The sequence below is a fragment of the Pelophylax lessonae genome, assembly GCF_965119305.1.
Source record: "Pelophylax lessonae genome assembly, chromosome: 8".
Taxonomy (NCBI): Eukaryota; Metazoa; Chordata; class Amphibia; order Anura; family Ranidae; genus Pelophylax; species Pelophylax lessonae.
Genome location: NC_138775.1, coordinates 236,625,386 through 236,641,719, shown reverse-complemented (window position 1 = coordinate 236,641,719; position 16,334 = coordinate 236,625,386). Strand labels below are relative to the sequence as shown.

Here is a 16,334-nt window from a genome sequence, read left to right as displayed (position 1 = left end):
TCCCACACTCTCCAGCCCCATCTAGCCTACACATGTAAACAGCTGAGATCTGCAATGTAATCCCCTGCTGTGAGTAGGGAGTGCTGGCTCACACACTCCAGCCACAGCTGACCTATACATGTAAACACACAGCAGATCCCTGTAGGTGTAATCCCTGATCTGATACGCAGTCCCCATACACACAGCGTACCTTCAGCAGCTCCCCTGTCACACTCTTCTCTACTTCCGGTTCTGGGTCCTCCTTTCTCCACGTGCTTCCGGTAGTGCAGCACACTCTCTCTTCCCCAACATGTGTCCGGTGTGAGCTTCCGGGTTGTGTTATCCTTGGCAGTGCCGGGAGGACAGAGCAGAGTGTATGGTGAGTGTGACAGTAGAGGGGGAGAGCTCTGTGCTGGGATGGTCTGTCTACCTGCTGCATTCTGTTCATTACAGGGACTTCCTCTCACCTCCAGTCATTTGTCTTTTTCCAGCTTCAGAATGGAGGAGGTCTGATGTATGACAGGGAGCTCTTCTCTTCTCTTCCCCAGTTATATATGGCAGTGAAAAAGTTCTGACAGGATTTGCCCCTCTTAATGACAAGGCCATTTTTTCAATACGGCACTGCGCTGCTTTAACCACTTTACAACCGGAGGATTTTGCTGTCTTCCGTCCAGGCCACTTTTTGCGATTCGGCGCTGTGCGACTTCAACTGACAATTGCGCGGTCGTGCGACGCCGTACCCAAACGAAATTTACGTCCTTTTTTTCCCACAAACAGAGCTTTCTTTTGGTGGTATTTGATCACCTGTGCGATTTTTACTTTTTGCGCTATAAACAAAAAAAGAGCGTTTATTTTGAAAAAATAACAATATTTTTCACATTTTTTTATATGAAATTCCCCCCAAAAAAGATGTAAAAACCAATTTTTTTAAAAGTTTTTGGCCAATTTGTTTTATGCTACATATGTTTGGTAAAAAAAATCGCAATAAGCGTATTTTGATTGGTTTGCGCAAAAGTTATTGCGTTTACTAACAAAGGGAAAGATTTCTGTCATTTTTGGTGTTTTTTTTTTAACGCGTAATGGCGGCGATCTGCGATTTTTTTTGCGGGACTGCGACATTGCGGCGGACAGACCGGACCCCTGACTGACATTTTTGACACTTTTGGGGGTACCAGTGACATTACTGCAGTAATCAGTGCTATATATATGCACTGTTACTGTAAAAATGACACTGGCAGGGAAGGGGTTAATTTTATTGGAGAGGGAGGGGTTAATGTATGCCTGGTGCTTACTGACGTGTAGGGGGGGAGGTGACTGAGTGATTCATGGACAGATCGGATGTCCAGCTATGCTGAACAGTCCGATCTGTCACTCCCTGTCACTATGGAGATCCGCCCGCTGTGCGGATCTCCAGACTCGATCCCCGACGATCGGGTAAGAGCAGCGGCGATCGCCGCTGCTCCTCCCCTGGCCCGACTCCCGCTGTGAATGAAAACAGCGGGAGCGAGCCTCCGGCGGCGCGCAAGCGCCGCCCAGAAGGGGAGGAGTCCAGTCACGTTAATACTACGTGGCTGGACGGGAACGAGCCACTCTGCCGCAGTAGTATTACTGTGAGCGGTTGCAGAGTGGTTAACCACTTAAGCCCCGGAAGATTTTACCCCCTTCCTGACTAGGCCCTATTTTGCGATTCGGCACTGCATGAATTTAACGGAAATTTGCGCGGTCGTGCGACGCTGTACCTTAACAAATTTGACGTCCTTTTTTTCCCACAAACAGAGCTTTGTTTTGGTGGTATTTGATCACCTGTGCGATTTTTTTGATCACGCGCTATAAACAAAAAAATTGCGACAATTTTGCAAAAACAACAATATTTTTCACATTTTTTATATGACATTACCAAAAACAAAAATGTAAAAATCTAATTTTTTTAACATTTTTGGCCAATTTGTTTTCTGCTACATATGTTTGGTAAATAAAAATCGCAATAAGCGTATTTTGATTGGTTTTCACAAAAGTTATCGCGTTTACTAACTAAGGGAAAGATTTTTGTCATTTTTGTTGGTTTTTTTTTTTAACGAGTAATGGCGGCGATCTGCGATTTTTTTTATTTTTTATTTTTTGCGGGACTGCGACATTGCGGCGGACAGATCGGACCCTTGACTGACATTTTTGACACTTTTGGGGTTACCAGTGACATTACTACAGTAATCAGTGCTATACATATGCACTTCTACTGTAAAAAATGACACTGGCAGGGAAGGGGTTAACTTTATTGGAGAAGGAGGGGTTAAGTGTGTCCCTAGGGGCGTGCTTCTAACTGTGCAGGGATGTGGCTGTTTGTGTAACAGCAGAGATCTACGATCCTACATAGCAGGACCGTATGATCTCTGCTGTTACACAGGGGAGAATGACAGGCGGCTTTGTTTACATTACATTCTGCCTCTGCCATTCTCCCTCTGTAACTGACGATCGCGAGTGACCGGCGGACATCGGGTCCGCCGGTCACTCGCGCTGAGGTGTCCGTGAACGAGCGGGGGCGGGAGCGTGCCTCCGGCGGCGCGCGCTCGCCCCCTATTGGCTCACAGGCTAGTGACGTACCCATAGGTCACTTTGCCTGCACGGGGCTGACCGCCACAGTATATGTACTTGCGGCGGTCGGCAAGCGGTTAACCACTTTCAGACCGGGCCTTTTTCTGAGGCTTGTTGTTTACAAGTCAAAAATGTTGTTTTTTTTTTTTTTGCTATAAAATTACATAGAACCCCCAAATATTATTTATATATAAATAAATATATATATATATATATATATATATAATATAATTTTTTTTTTTTTTTTTTTTTTAGCAGAGACCCTAGAGAATAAAATGGCAGCTGTTGTAATAATTTTTATCACACCGTATTTGCGCAGTGGTCTTACAAACGCAATTTTATTGAATTAAAAGTAAGAAAACAGTAAAGTTAGCCCAATTAGTTTCGTTACGCAGAGTGAATAGATACCCAACATGTCATGCTTCAAAATCGCGTACGCTCATGGAATGGCGACAAACATTGGTACCTAAAAACCCCCATAGATGACACTTTAAAAATTTCTACAGGTTACCAGTTTAGAGTTACAGAGATCTAGGGCTCAAATTATTGCTCTAGCGCTAATGAACGCGGTGATACCTCACATATGTAAACATTGTTTACATATGTGGGCGTGACTTGCGTATGCGTTCGCTTCTGCGCGAGAGCTAACGTGACGGGGCGCTTTAATTTTTTTTTCCTATTTATTTTATTTTTACACAGTTTTTTTTTTTTTTTTTTAAGAAATTTTGATCACTTTTATTCCTATTACAAGGAATGTAAACATCCCTTGTAATAGAAATAGGCAGGCCAGGTCCTCTTTAATATGAGTCCTGGGGTCACAAAAACCTCAGATCTCACATCTACACTAAAAAAGAAAAAAAAAGTAATTTTTTTTTTTTCATATTGGAAAAAAAAAAGGGCTCTTTAAATCGCTTTCAAGGAAGCGACATATGACATGGCTCCGGTCCTCCAAGGCCAAAGAGTCGAGTGAGGGCCATCTTGCCCTCATTCGACTTCCTGCCTGAGGGGAGAGCAGATCGGATATTTTTCCCTGCTACCGGCAGGTTCGGTAAGCGGGGAAAATGACCTTGGAGGGGGGGCCACCTCTACCGTCGCCCATAAGGGTGATCTTGCGGTGAATCCTCTGCTGGGACCACCGTTATGTTAAAGTGGACCGCCCGCAGTTTAAAAAAATACCAGGGTTATGGCATCTATCTGCTGCCATATCCCCAGTATTTAACGTCAAAGTACCGACGTAAAACTGCGGCAGGCGGTTCAAAAGTAGATAACTGACAATTAATTACCAAACATTATATATTTTTATAAAGCAGAGGCCCCACAGAACAAAATGGTGGGTGTTGCAGTTTTTTCTGTCACACGGTGTTTGCGCAGAGATTTTCCAAACACAATTTTTTCCAAACACTTTCCAGCCCTCCCATGTTAAGGTTGTATTTGTGGACACAGAAGGGCTTTTCAGGAACACCAGTCACTGTTGCAATTTGGACTGTTGTATCTACGTGAATGGAGGACAGAGCGAAAACATTCCGTGTGTCCCTCCACTTCACTGCAAGAAATCTATTACACTTCAAACAAGTCGGGAATCTGCAAGCCGTTGGGAAAGCCCCAGCAATTAGGTTGCTCGGTGCCACGTGTGCAAATTCCAGCATCAAAAATGTGACTAAAAAGTGGCACGCTTGTGTAATAACTGTCCACGTATAAATGGTACCCCTTTCCAAATAAGGGTGACACCAAGTCCCAAACAATTTTCGTTGCTCCCTATGTAGTCTGGGCAGTTGGGGGGGGTTTCACATTGCTATCTTTTCCCTCTGTTGCCCTGTCACAGAGCTTATACATCTTGACCCCATATCTGGCATGCTTGCTGGGGAGAAACTGTTTGAAAACCAGACGGCCAGAAAATTTAAAGAGGAGTTCCAGCCTCGGAAACGTTTTTTAGATACATTTTCCCCCGGGACAGTCAGGGCTTGTGCATTCCATAATGGATAGCCTCTGAACTGTCCCGGGTTGCACTTACCTTTTAGAAGAAATACTTACCTTGAAAATGTCTTGTCCAGCGCTGCCATTTCAGGTGTGAGCAGCTGAAGCCAGGACTTCCTCTTCTGTGTCCTCTTAGGTCCCAGAATGCCCTGCACCGGCCCCGCTCGTCACTTCCGGGGCAGGCGCGGCCTGCCCAGAAACTGTTTAGCAGGGAATGACGCACCTGCACCAGAACTGATGAGCGGGGCCGGTGCAGGCACATTGATTCCTGGGAGTTATGACGTTCAGCTCCCAGGAGTCAATGCAAGCAGGAAGAGACGGCGCGGCCACAGAGGGAGGAAGTTGAAGAAAGGTAAGTATATTTTCTTCAATAACAAGGTAAGTAAACAAAAAAAAAAACTATCCATTTCTTTTTTAGGTGACCTAGAGCAAGCGGATGGCCCAAAGTGGTTTTTGAGGCCGGCACTCCGCTTTAATCAGGGACTCATCAACACAGACAGCTTGTTGGGGCATATACAAGGCTGCAAACTTTTGGTTGAAGTGATTTACGAGGGGCCGAATTTTGTGGAGTCGGTCATATCCAGGGTCACCCCGAAATGCATGAACCGCAAGATTTTCTAGTCCTGGCCATGGCAGCAGAGAACACGGGCATATGATGAATTGGGTCTGTGGACCAATACAACTGCAACTCACTCTTTTAGTAATGCCAATAAGGAGGGATAGGCCCAGAAGGGTTTTAGGTTCTGAAACAGTGATACCTTTCCATGCAAATTCTCTGGCAAGGGTCAAATTTGGATTTGCGGCAATAAATTGATCGGCATAAAATTGCTTTGGTCCACAATAGATCTGTACAGATCCTCCATGAAAAACAGCTCATAAAAGCCAAGGGGAGTAAAATCGGCTGTTTCCACCTGAATTCCAGGTTGGCCAGTGAATGGAGGGAAGTACGAGCGCTGCAAAAGTGGTGGGCTCCCAATCACGATTTGCAAGCGCATCAGGGAGGACATTATGGGCTCTACGGGCATGTCTTCGAATTCTTGGTGGCTGCGGGACACTACTTGTGCTAACTACCGCACCAGCTAGAACTGCACTTATGGGACTCGTCACTTCACCAAGTGTTACTGCAGTGCTGGTTTGACTACGACCAGGATCTACTAGGCCTCTGGTGCTTGCCAGTTCACCAGAAGGTTGAGCGTCACTAGTACCGACACTCTGCTGCATATGAGAATTCTGCGATTGTTGCACCCCAGCAACAGAAGAACGGGGTCGGGTATGCCTGACCTTAGCAGTGACCACTACTCCGCCGTCAGAGCTATCTGTCAGGGTGCCGCTCCTCTCTACAGGTTCAAATGCTGAGCCTGATTCTGAAAGTGAGGCTTCGCCATAGCTCTCATCTGTCATGCTCAGCATCGTGTAGGCCTCTTCACTAGTATACCTCTTTTTAGACATTTTGGCCAATACATTTTTTAGGTACCTAGTGTGACTCACAAGTAAAAAAGCACCTGGTTGTCAAGGATTGTTTGAACCACTACCAAAAAATGTAACTGCTAGTGGTAGCAGAGATCAGGCCTGACTCTGCTAACGCTGTGGTTTAGTGTGCTGTGTATTGGAAGTGACAGTAATCTGCTGATACTGCACTTCTTGGGGGCTGAGCGGAGGGGCTAAACGCAGGTGCTGGCAAGTGTCGGGGCTGATCCTGCTAACGCTGCATTTTGGGAACACTATACTATAGCAGACACTAGTATAGTTCTTATCTGATTAAAGATATTGATCCGTTCAGACACTATACTAGTAATGGAAATCAAAGAGTTAAAATTTATTACTAAATATGTGGCAGGTAATCTGACGCTGTCTTGGATTGACGCTAACTAACGTTAACGCTAACTGACGTTACCTGTGACACTTATACAGTGATAAGAAAAAAGATCTGTACGCTATAATAGTGACACTGTGACAGGGCAATGAAGGGGTTAACTTGGGGGTGATCAGGAAGTTAAATCTTTATTAGGGGATATATTTTGCGGGTACCCTAAACCTATCTGGGACTGCCGCTAAACTACCACTAACTGACATCACAAGTGAAACTAATACAGTGATCAGTAAATTATCTGTATACCTTATATAGTGACACTGTGACAGAGAGGGAAAAGGTTAACTGGGGGGTGATCAGGGGGTCAAATTTGTGCCTATGTGTACTGGTGTCAGTGTAGTGCTTGTGTACTCACAGTTGGTGCTCTCTCTTCTCACGCTGGAACTGAAAAGGGCTCCAGGAGAGGAGATTGCATCATATCCTGTTCCTCTGTTTACATTACACAGGCACAGGACATTCTGCAATTGGTCAGAACTGATCACCAGGTCCAGGCCAAAAATCATTGGACTGGGCCTGATAACTGATCGGTTCTAAACTGAATCAACACAGCGTTGGGGGGGGGGGGGGGGGGCGGCGCTCGCGCCTCCAACCCCTGCGCGTGACCGACATTCCGTTATATTGACTTGCGCAGCCGAGACACCTTCCTGCAGTAAAACTGCGGCGGGTGGTCATCAACAGGTTAAAGCGGTATTAAAGTGATTGTAAAGTCTTGTTTGTTTTTTCAATTAAAATTACAAACATATTGTACTTACCATTCCAGATCCTCCTCTTCTCTGCTCCTGGCTCCTCCCTTTTTTTGAGTGCCCCCACAGCAAGCAGCTTGGTATGGAGGTACCCGGGCCGAGTCATAGCTCCCTGTGTCCAATCAGACATGGAGTTGCGGCCTGGCCCCACCCCCTCTGTCCCCTGATTAGCTGACTGACTCTGACAGCAGTGGCAGCCAATGGTTCCGCTGCTGTGTCTTAGCCAATCAGGAGGGAGAGTCTCAGACAGCTAAGACACTCATGGACATCGCTGGAACGAGATGGGTTCAGGTAAGTATTGGGGGGTGCCAGAGAGGCTGCTGCACACAGAAGGTTTTTTTTTATCCTAATGCATAGAATGCTTTAGGCTCCATTCACACCTCAGCGCATCGTTTTTTTTTTTTGGACTTTTTTCAGGCGTTTTTTGCAGGTGTTTGGAGGAAGGCATTGACATCTAACAAAAACACTTGTAATCAGCCAAAAAAAAAAAAAAAGCTCATGTACTTTTTTGAGCTTGAGGCATTTTTCTTCTAGAGACAAAACGCTCATATGTGAACAAGGGCCATTGAAATTAATGGGATTTTGCTTGTTGGGCATTTTGAGACTTCAGAGATGAGCGTTTTACGAGCTGAAATACGCTCAGGTAGGAGGTACACTCCTCACATTTTTGTAAATATTTTATTATATCTTTTCATGTGACAACACTGAAGAAATTACACTTTGCTACAATGTAAAGTAGTGAGTGTACAGCTTGTATAACAGTGTAAATTTGCTGTCCCCTCAAAATAACTCAACACTCAGCCATTAATGTCTAAACCACTGGCAACAAAAGTGAGTACACCCCTAAGTGAAAATGTCCAAATTGGGCACAAATTGTCAATATTTTGTGTGGCCACCATTATTTTACAGCACTGTTTTAATTAACCCTCTTTGGCATGGAGTTCACCAGAGCTTCACAGGTTGCCACTGGAGTCCTCTTCCACTCCTCTATGGCGACATCATGGAGCTGGTGGATGTTAGAGACCTTGCGCTCCTCCACCTTCCATTTGAAGATGCCCCACAGATGTTAAATAGGGTTTAGGTCTGGAGACATGCTTGTTCAGTTCATCACCATTATCCTCAGCTTCTTTAGCAAGGCAGTGGTCATCTTGGAGGTGTGTTTGGGGTCGTTTTCATGTTGGAATACTGCCCTACATCCCAGTCTCCGAAGGGAGGGGATCATGCTCTGCTTCAGTATGTTACAGTACATGTTGGCATTCATAGTTCCTTCAATGAACTGTAGCTCCCCAGTGCCAGCAGCACTCATGCAGCCCCAGACTATGACACTCCCACCACCATGCTTGACTGTGGGCAAGACACACTTGTCTTTGTACTCCTCATCTGGTTGCCGCCACACACACTTGACACCTTCGGAACCAAATAAGTTTATCTTGGTCTCACTAGACCACAGGACATGGTTCCAGTAATCCATGTCCTTAGTCTGCTTGTCTTCAACAAAATGCGAGCTTTCTTGTGCATCAGTTTTGGAAGAGGCTTCCTTCTGGGATGACAGCCATGCAGACCAGTTTGATGCAGTGTGCGGCGTATGGTCTGAGTACTGACAGGCTGACCCCCCACCCCTTCAACCTCTGCAGCAATGCTGGCAGCACTCATACGTCTATTTCCCAAAGACAACCTCTGGATATGACGCTGAGCACGTGCACTCAACTTCTATGGTCGACCATGGCGAGGCCTGTTCTGAGTGAAACCTGTCCTGGAAAACCGCTGTATGGTCTTGACCACCATGCTGCAGCTCAATTTCAGGATCTTGGCAATCTTCTTATAGCCTAGGCCAGGGATCCCCAAACTACGGCCCTCCAACTGTTGCGGAACTACACATCCCATGAGTCATTGTAAAACTCTGACAATCACAGACATGACTAGGCATGATGGGAATTGTAGTTCCTGAACAACTGGAGGGCCATAGTTTGAAGACCCCTGGCCTAGGCCATCTTTATGTAGAGAACAATTCTTTTTTTTTTTTTTTTCAGATCCTGAGAGAGTTTTTCGCAATGAGGTGCCATGTTGATCTTCCAGTGACCAGTATGAGAGAGTGAGAGTGATAACACCAAATTCAACACACCTGCTCCCCATTCACACCTGAAACCTTGTAACACTAACGAGTCACATGACACCGGGAATGGAAAATGGCTAATTGGGCCCAATTTGCACATTTTCACTTAGGGGTGTACTCCCTTTTGTTGCCAGCGATTTAGACATTAATGGCTGTGTGATGAGTTATTTTGAGGGGACAGCAAATTTACACTGTTATACAAGCTGTACACTCACTACTTTACATTGTAGCAAAGTGTCATTTCTTCAGTGTTGTCACATGAAAAGATAGAATATAATATTTACAAAAATGTGAGGGGTGTACTCACTTTTCTGACATACTGTATATATAAACAGAGTGCCATCCTACTATAAAAAAGCATATGTATGGATACATAAATCAAAAACATATAAATACACTCCATGCTGTCCTAGTAACAGGCATGTAAGAACGAGTAGGAAAAGAAATATATATAACCCATATAGTTAACCTCCCTGGCGGTATGATTCTTTTGGATTTTAGGTGCTGAAAGCGGTACCATTATTTTGCATGTAATTCTTGTGAATGAGCAGCCCAAACCAACTGCATACATTTATATTTTATATATATATATATATATATACATATATTATGTATATGTATATTATATATATATATATATATAAATATTTAATGTATACAGTTGGTTTGGGCTGCTCATTCACAAGAATTACGTATATATATATATTTACATTAAAAGTACAGTAAAACTGCAGGAAAGGGCACTGGGGGGCAAACTAATGTGATTTTTTTTTTATTTTGAATGGTATCAGTGTGTTTGGTGTGGTTTTTACATTTGAATTTTCCGCCGGTTCCTGCCCCCTGTGAACGTCACGTCGCAGGAGACTGAAGTCGGGGCACGGAGACAATCGGGAGAAAGATCCGCCGCTAGACACCACCGAGACACATCACTGGATCCCAGTGGCAAGGTAAGAAACCTCTTTTACAGGATCCAGCGATGCTTCTGGCGGTACCCCGAGTGTGGCTCGGGGTTACCGCTTTTGGCTCTGAAATTTAACCCCGAGCCACACTCGGGAATACCGCTAAGAAGGTTAAACAAAAGTCCAAAGACAGTGAGTCCGTTCCTAAGTGTTGGATCCAAGTGCAAAAGATAGTCCCACTTCTCAAAAAGGATGGATAGACTTTCAATAATATGAGATGTGTGCTTTGTTCATATTTCATGTCTGAAGTTTACAACCACTTTCAGCAGTAGGGCTGCTGCGGTAGAAGTTAGGGAAGTAGTTGTGATATCTGCCTGGACCAAAAGACTGTGCTCCCGGAGTTCACTTTTAACATCTTAGGTGTGAACTTTGTAGCTGTGCTGAGAACTAACATGAAATGTTATGCTTGTCTTTCACAGGGAGCCTGCAATGGTGAGACTGCTGAGATTATCGTTGCCCCATCTTGTGGCCAGCAGATATCATTACCACGATGCAGGCCAAAGAAATCGCCACTTAGTCTCTAAGATTTATAATCCAGGAAACCTATGGAAAGAAAATTCTTCAGAACCGCAGCAAAAATCCAACGAGTCCACCAGCAGGAGTCAAAGACTGATGACCAAAGCAGGCTTAATACGGCCCTCTAGCCCTGGCTGTTTCCATTACATGCCATACACTGTGCGAGCCATGGAGAAGCTAATTCGCCTTGTCGATCATGTCATGCAGGAGATTGGAGGACAGAAGATGGACATGACTACTCTTTGCTCTGCCGCGCTTTGGAGACAAAGTGGACGTTGGGATTTAGTTGGAAAGGAACTGTTCTGTCTGATGGACAGACACAACCAGGAATACTGCTTGGGGCCAACACATGAAGAGTCTGTTACCCATCTTGTTGCCACAGAAGGGGGTATTAACCAAAAACAGCTCCCTCTGCTGCTCTACCAGATCACACGGAAATTCCGAGATGAGAAGAGGCCATGCTTTGGCTTGCTGCGTGGCAGGGAGTTCTATATGAAGGACATGTATACGTTTGACATAACTGAGGAAGCTGCCTACCAAACGTACAACAACGTGTGCAAGGCCTACTCCAAACTTTTCCACACTCTTGGCCTGAAGTATGTGAAAGTCCAGGCAGATACAGGAAACATTGGGGGGAAAACATCACATGAATACCACTTACCTGCCAGCATTGGTGAAGACAGGTTAATGGTGTGTGGGAGTTGTGACTTTGCAGCCAATGTGGAGACCTTGAAAGCCGAGGAGGAGAACTGTCCGATATGTTCAGGAAAACTGGTGGAGAGCAAGGGCATTGAGATAGGGCACACGTTCTATCTGGGAACCAAGTACTCCCTTGTGTTTAATGCAGTCTGTTATGATTCACAGAGCAAACCCACCATTGCTGAAATGGGATGCTATGGCATTGGCATATCAAGACTTTTGGCAGCATCTATAGAAGTCCTTTCCACTGAGGAGGATATTCACTGGCCAGGTTTAATTGCCCCATACCAGATCTGTCTCATTCCCCCCAAAAAGGGAAGCAAAGAGATTGCAGCATTACCAGCAGCAGAGGAACTCTATGATGCTGTATGTGCAGTCCATCATTTGAGAGATGAAGTAGTTCTAGATGATCGGGACCATTTGACTATAGGAAAAAGGTTAAGGGAAGCCCATATAATGGGCTATCCATATATAATTGTAGTGGGCAAAAAGGCTTTGGACAGTTCACCGCAGTTTGAAGTGCATAATCACAAAACTGGCGAGGTCCAGTTTCTCTCGAAGGAAGGCGTGCTAAGCTTTGTGCAAGAAATCCAGGTGGTCTAAATAAAGTTTTTCTTTGGGACTAGAGCTGGTGTGGGGCTCACATGGTCTTATTTGCATGGTGTAGGGAAGTGGCCTCCAAACTCCAGCCCTTTGCTTGCCTTTATCTGGCCCTTGGGGCAATTTTCCTCCCACTGATGCAAGACGTTATTCCTCCCATTGACACCAACAACGGGGTATAATTCCTGTTAATGACATTAACAACAAGGCACTATTTCTCACATCACCATCACCAACGATGAGGCATTATTCCTCCCACTAATACCAGTGTTGGGGCACTTTTCTTCCACTGCCCCCGATGATGAGGTACTATTCTTCCTACTTATACCAATAATGGGGCACTCTTTTTCCACTGACACCAACGATGAGGCACTATTTCTCCCATTAATACCAACGATGGGGCACTATTTCTCCAATTAATACCAACGATGGGGCACTATTCCTCTTGTGGCACCAATGATGGGGCACTATTCCACTCACTGACACCAAGGATGGGGCACTATTCCACTCACTTACACCAAGGATGGGGCACTATTCCACTCACTTACACCAAGGATGGGGCACTATTCCACTCACTGACACCAACAATGGGGCACTATTCCACTCACTGACATCAAGGATGGGGCACTATTCCTCTCACTGACACCAAGGATGGGGCACTATTCCTCTCACTGACACCAAGGATGGGGCACTATTTCTCTCACTGACACCAATGATGGGACACTGTTCCTCCCACTGACACCAACGATGGAACACTGTTCCTCCCACTGACACCAATGATGGGGCACTGTTCCTCCCACTGACACCAAGGATGGGGCACTGTTCCTCCCACTGACACCAAGGATGGGGCACTGTTCCTCCCACTGACACCAAGGATGGGGCACTGTTCCTCCCACTGACACCAAGGATGGGGCACTGTTCCTCCCACTGACACCAAGGATGGGGCACTGTTCCTCCCACTGACACCAAGGATGGGGCACTCTTCCTCCCAGTGACACCGATGGGGCACTCTTCCTCCCAGTGACACCGATGGGGCACTCTTCCTCCCAGTGACACCGATGGGGCACTCTTCCTCCCAGTGACACCAACGATGGGGCACTATTCCTCCCAGTGACACAAACGATGGGGCACTATTCCTCCTAGTGACACAAACGATGGGGCACTAATTCTCTCACTGACACCAAGGATGAGGCACTATTCCTCCCAGTGACACCAAAGATGGTGCACTATATCTCTCACTGACACCAATGATAGGGCACTATTCCTCCTAGTGACACCAACGACGGACTTTTCCTCCCGGTTCCATCAACAATGAGACACTATTCCTCTCACTGACACCTATGATGGAGCACTATTATTCACCTTCATGCCAAAGATGCACGGTTCTCTCCCACTGTCTCCAAGACCATTTCTACTCCCAACCAATTTAGGGCTGCTGCAGGCAACCAAATGTGTTCCCACATCAATAAAATAATTTAATAGTAATAATTTAAAAACAGTGCTGCGCTGCTAACATTATCTCCAATAAAAATGTGATAAATTTATTTTTCATATAAGATATATTCTATCAACACCATGATCTATAAGGCATAAATATAACACACAAATGAATACCGTGCTGCCCTGCTAGCACATGTATTACAATATGACACCATATAATTACTAATATCAATTATGCAAAAGTATATACAGTATCGCACAAAAGTGAGTACACCCCTCACATTTTTGTAAATATTTTATTCTATCTTTTCATGTGACAACACTGAAGAAATTACACTTTGCTACAATGTAAAGTAGTAAGTGTACAGCTTGTATAACAGTGTAAATTTGCTGTCCCCTCAAAATAACTCAACACACAGCCATTAATGTCTAAACTGCTGGCAACAAAAGTGATTACACCCTAAGTGAAAATGTCCAAATTGGGCCCAATTAGCCATTTCCCCTCCCCAGTGTCATGAGACTCGTTAGCGTTACAAGGTTTCAGGTGTGAATGGGGAGCAGGTGTGTTCAATTTGGTTTTATCTCTCTCACTCTCTCATACTGGTCACCAAAGTTCAACATGACAAAGAACTCTCAGGATCTGAAAAAAAGAATTGTGGCTCTACATTAAGATGGTGAAAAATAGATTATAACATATAAATAATAATTCATAAAAGTGCGCTTCTAGAAAAAATGAAACAAACAAGTCATATAAGTAAATAGTGACAATAATGTGAAAACACAATATGGATAACTGTGCAGAAAATATTTCTTGAAGAAAATCTCTTCCAACTAAAAATGGGTAAAAGACCAATAACGTCCAAATAACCAGGTGACAATATTCCAACAGCTGGGATTGCACTGACGTGAATTTAGGGTGCTCTTGTGGCCTCTTACCAAATAAAAACTCCATTAAACGTGATGATAAATGAACCAATAGTGCAATAGTGATGGTGACACCCAGTGATGAAGATGGACTCTTACCACAATGTAGGGAGAAAAGAGCCAAAACTGTGGTGTCAGAGAATCCAGTTTCTGATCAGCCAGGGATGGTGGGACCCCCAATGGGATGGATAGAACAATCAACTCCTTATCTGCATGGGTTCGGGAATGGGAATTCAGAGAGAATGTCCACCATGGAAGGAAGGAGGAAACTAATAGTGCATTACCCAAGAAAATGTATTAGAGAATAAAAGGTAAACACTTACAGACATCCGTGGTGTGTACAGTAATGCTCAAATAAAAGATCACGCCCGCCTGCAGTGCGGTCCGTGACCGATACTCCGCCCGACCTAGCTCCCCCCGACGCGTTTCCACTGAATAATATAAGCGTATATTAATTGGTTTGCACAAATTGTATAGTGTCTGCAAACTATGGTATATATGCTGGAAATTTTTTTTTCTTTTAATACTAGTAACAGTGGCAATCAGCGACTTATGATACTGCGATATTGCGGCAGACAGCCAATCTGACACTTTTTTGACACTTTGTGGGTAATTAGTGACACAAATACATTGATCAGTGATAAAAAAAAATATACACTTACTGTACTAATGACACTGGCTGGGAAGGGGTTAACATTTAGAGGCAATAATTGAGTTAACTATATGCCTAACCAGTGTTTTTGTGTTTACTGTGAGGTGCTTTCACTAAGGGATGTGCTGGATTTTATTCCCTGCTTTGCAGGGAAACAAAATCCAGCACATCCCTGCTGACAGGACAGAGCTCTGCCTTGTTTACATAGGAAGAACTCCGTTCTGTCTTTCTCCTCACCGATCAGCAGGTGCCGGCGGACGTCCATTAACTGTCACCCGCTGATCAGGTTGTGCTGTACCAGCACAAGCGGCGCGCGCCCTTACCCGGAAGAGCAGAATCACGTATTTACTGTACACTATCACAGTAGATGTACAGTGCGTGGTTGGCAAGTTGTTATGAGGATGGACTTAGAAAAAAGGTTCCTGCACTTTGGGGCGACTTCCGCACAATTTGCATTGACTTCTGTTAGAGAAGTCGAATGCAAGCCGTGATGAAGTCGGGTAGTGCATGTCAACTTTGAAGCCGCGCCGGTGTGAACCGGCCCTTAATGTCAAACTGTATTAATTAGAAATAGTTCAAGGCACAATGCATAAAAACTTACTTTGGCGTTCTCTTGGCCTTCAAGGGACATACAGATGTCAAGATTACTATTACGAAAACCAAATCTGCTCATAGAGAAGCCAAACTAGTACAGCCCGGCATTACCTATTTGGAACATTCATTTGACAGGTCACTTTAAATTTTAAATATTATAGCGGTTGATAAAGCAGACCTCACCATTCAAAGCTTTACTTCATATATTATACATTATTTGCTGCTGACTAACCTGAAATGATAACATTAGATTTGCAATTCTTACCTTTCTGTAGCTCTGAGATCAATCCAGGTTCTGGGCCAGACCAGGACAGAGGTGTAAGAGTAAAGCCCCGTACACACGCGTTGAAAATTGGCAGGGTTTTTTTGCCCGACGACCGATCTGCCGATTTTCGGCTTGTTAGTATGACGCTTCCGACAACTGACTCCGACTTTGCGGCCGTAAAAAATCTGGTGTGCAGACTATAAAATTTTTGTTGGCCGTCAAAACACCGCCGATTTTCGTGCAGTCAGTACAGATTTCGACAGGGAAAAATCTAATGAGCAAGTCTGGGCATGCTCAGATAGGAAAGAACACAAAGAAAGCAACCCAACACATGACATCACTTCTGAAGTAGAATTTTGTTGGGCGAGAAAATTCGTGTGCAGTCTAGGCACATTCCAACCTACAAAACACAACTCT

The 16,334-nt window shown here is 44.7% G+C and overlaps 2 protein-coding genes across 2 annotated transcripts in view; one reads left to right on the top strand and one right to left on the bottom strand.

Annotated features, from left to right (window-relative positions):
• The window catches only part of TTC4 (tetratricopeptide repeat domain 4), a 30,504-nt gene extending 30,233 nt beyond the window's left edge, over nt 1-271 (bottom strand). The window contains exon 1 of the mRNA XM_082265274.1: nt 191-271. The gene's annotated coding sequence lies outside the window, so the exon portion shown is untranslated. The remainder of the gene's footprint in view (nt 1-190) is intronic.
• PARS2 (prolyl-tRNA synthetase 2, mitochondrial) lies at nt 261-12,063 on the top strand. The gene is made up of 2 exons (XM_082265273.1): nt 261-358; nt 10,647-12,063. The coding sequence occupies exon 2, from the start codon at nt 10,657-10,659 to the stop codon at nt 12,043-12,045; it is 1,389 nt and encodes a 462-aa protein (XP_082121399.1). The 5' UTR covers nt 261-358; nt 10,647-10,656; the 3' UTR covers nt 12,046-12,063.
• The last annotated feature ends 4,271 nt before the right edge of the window (nt 12,064-16,334 follow it).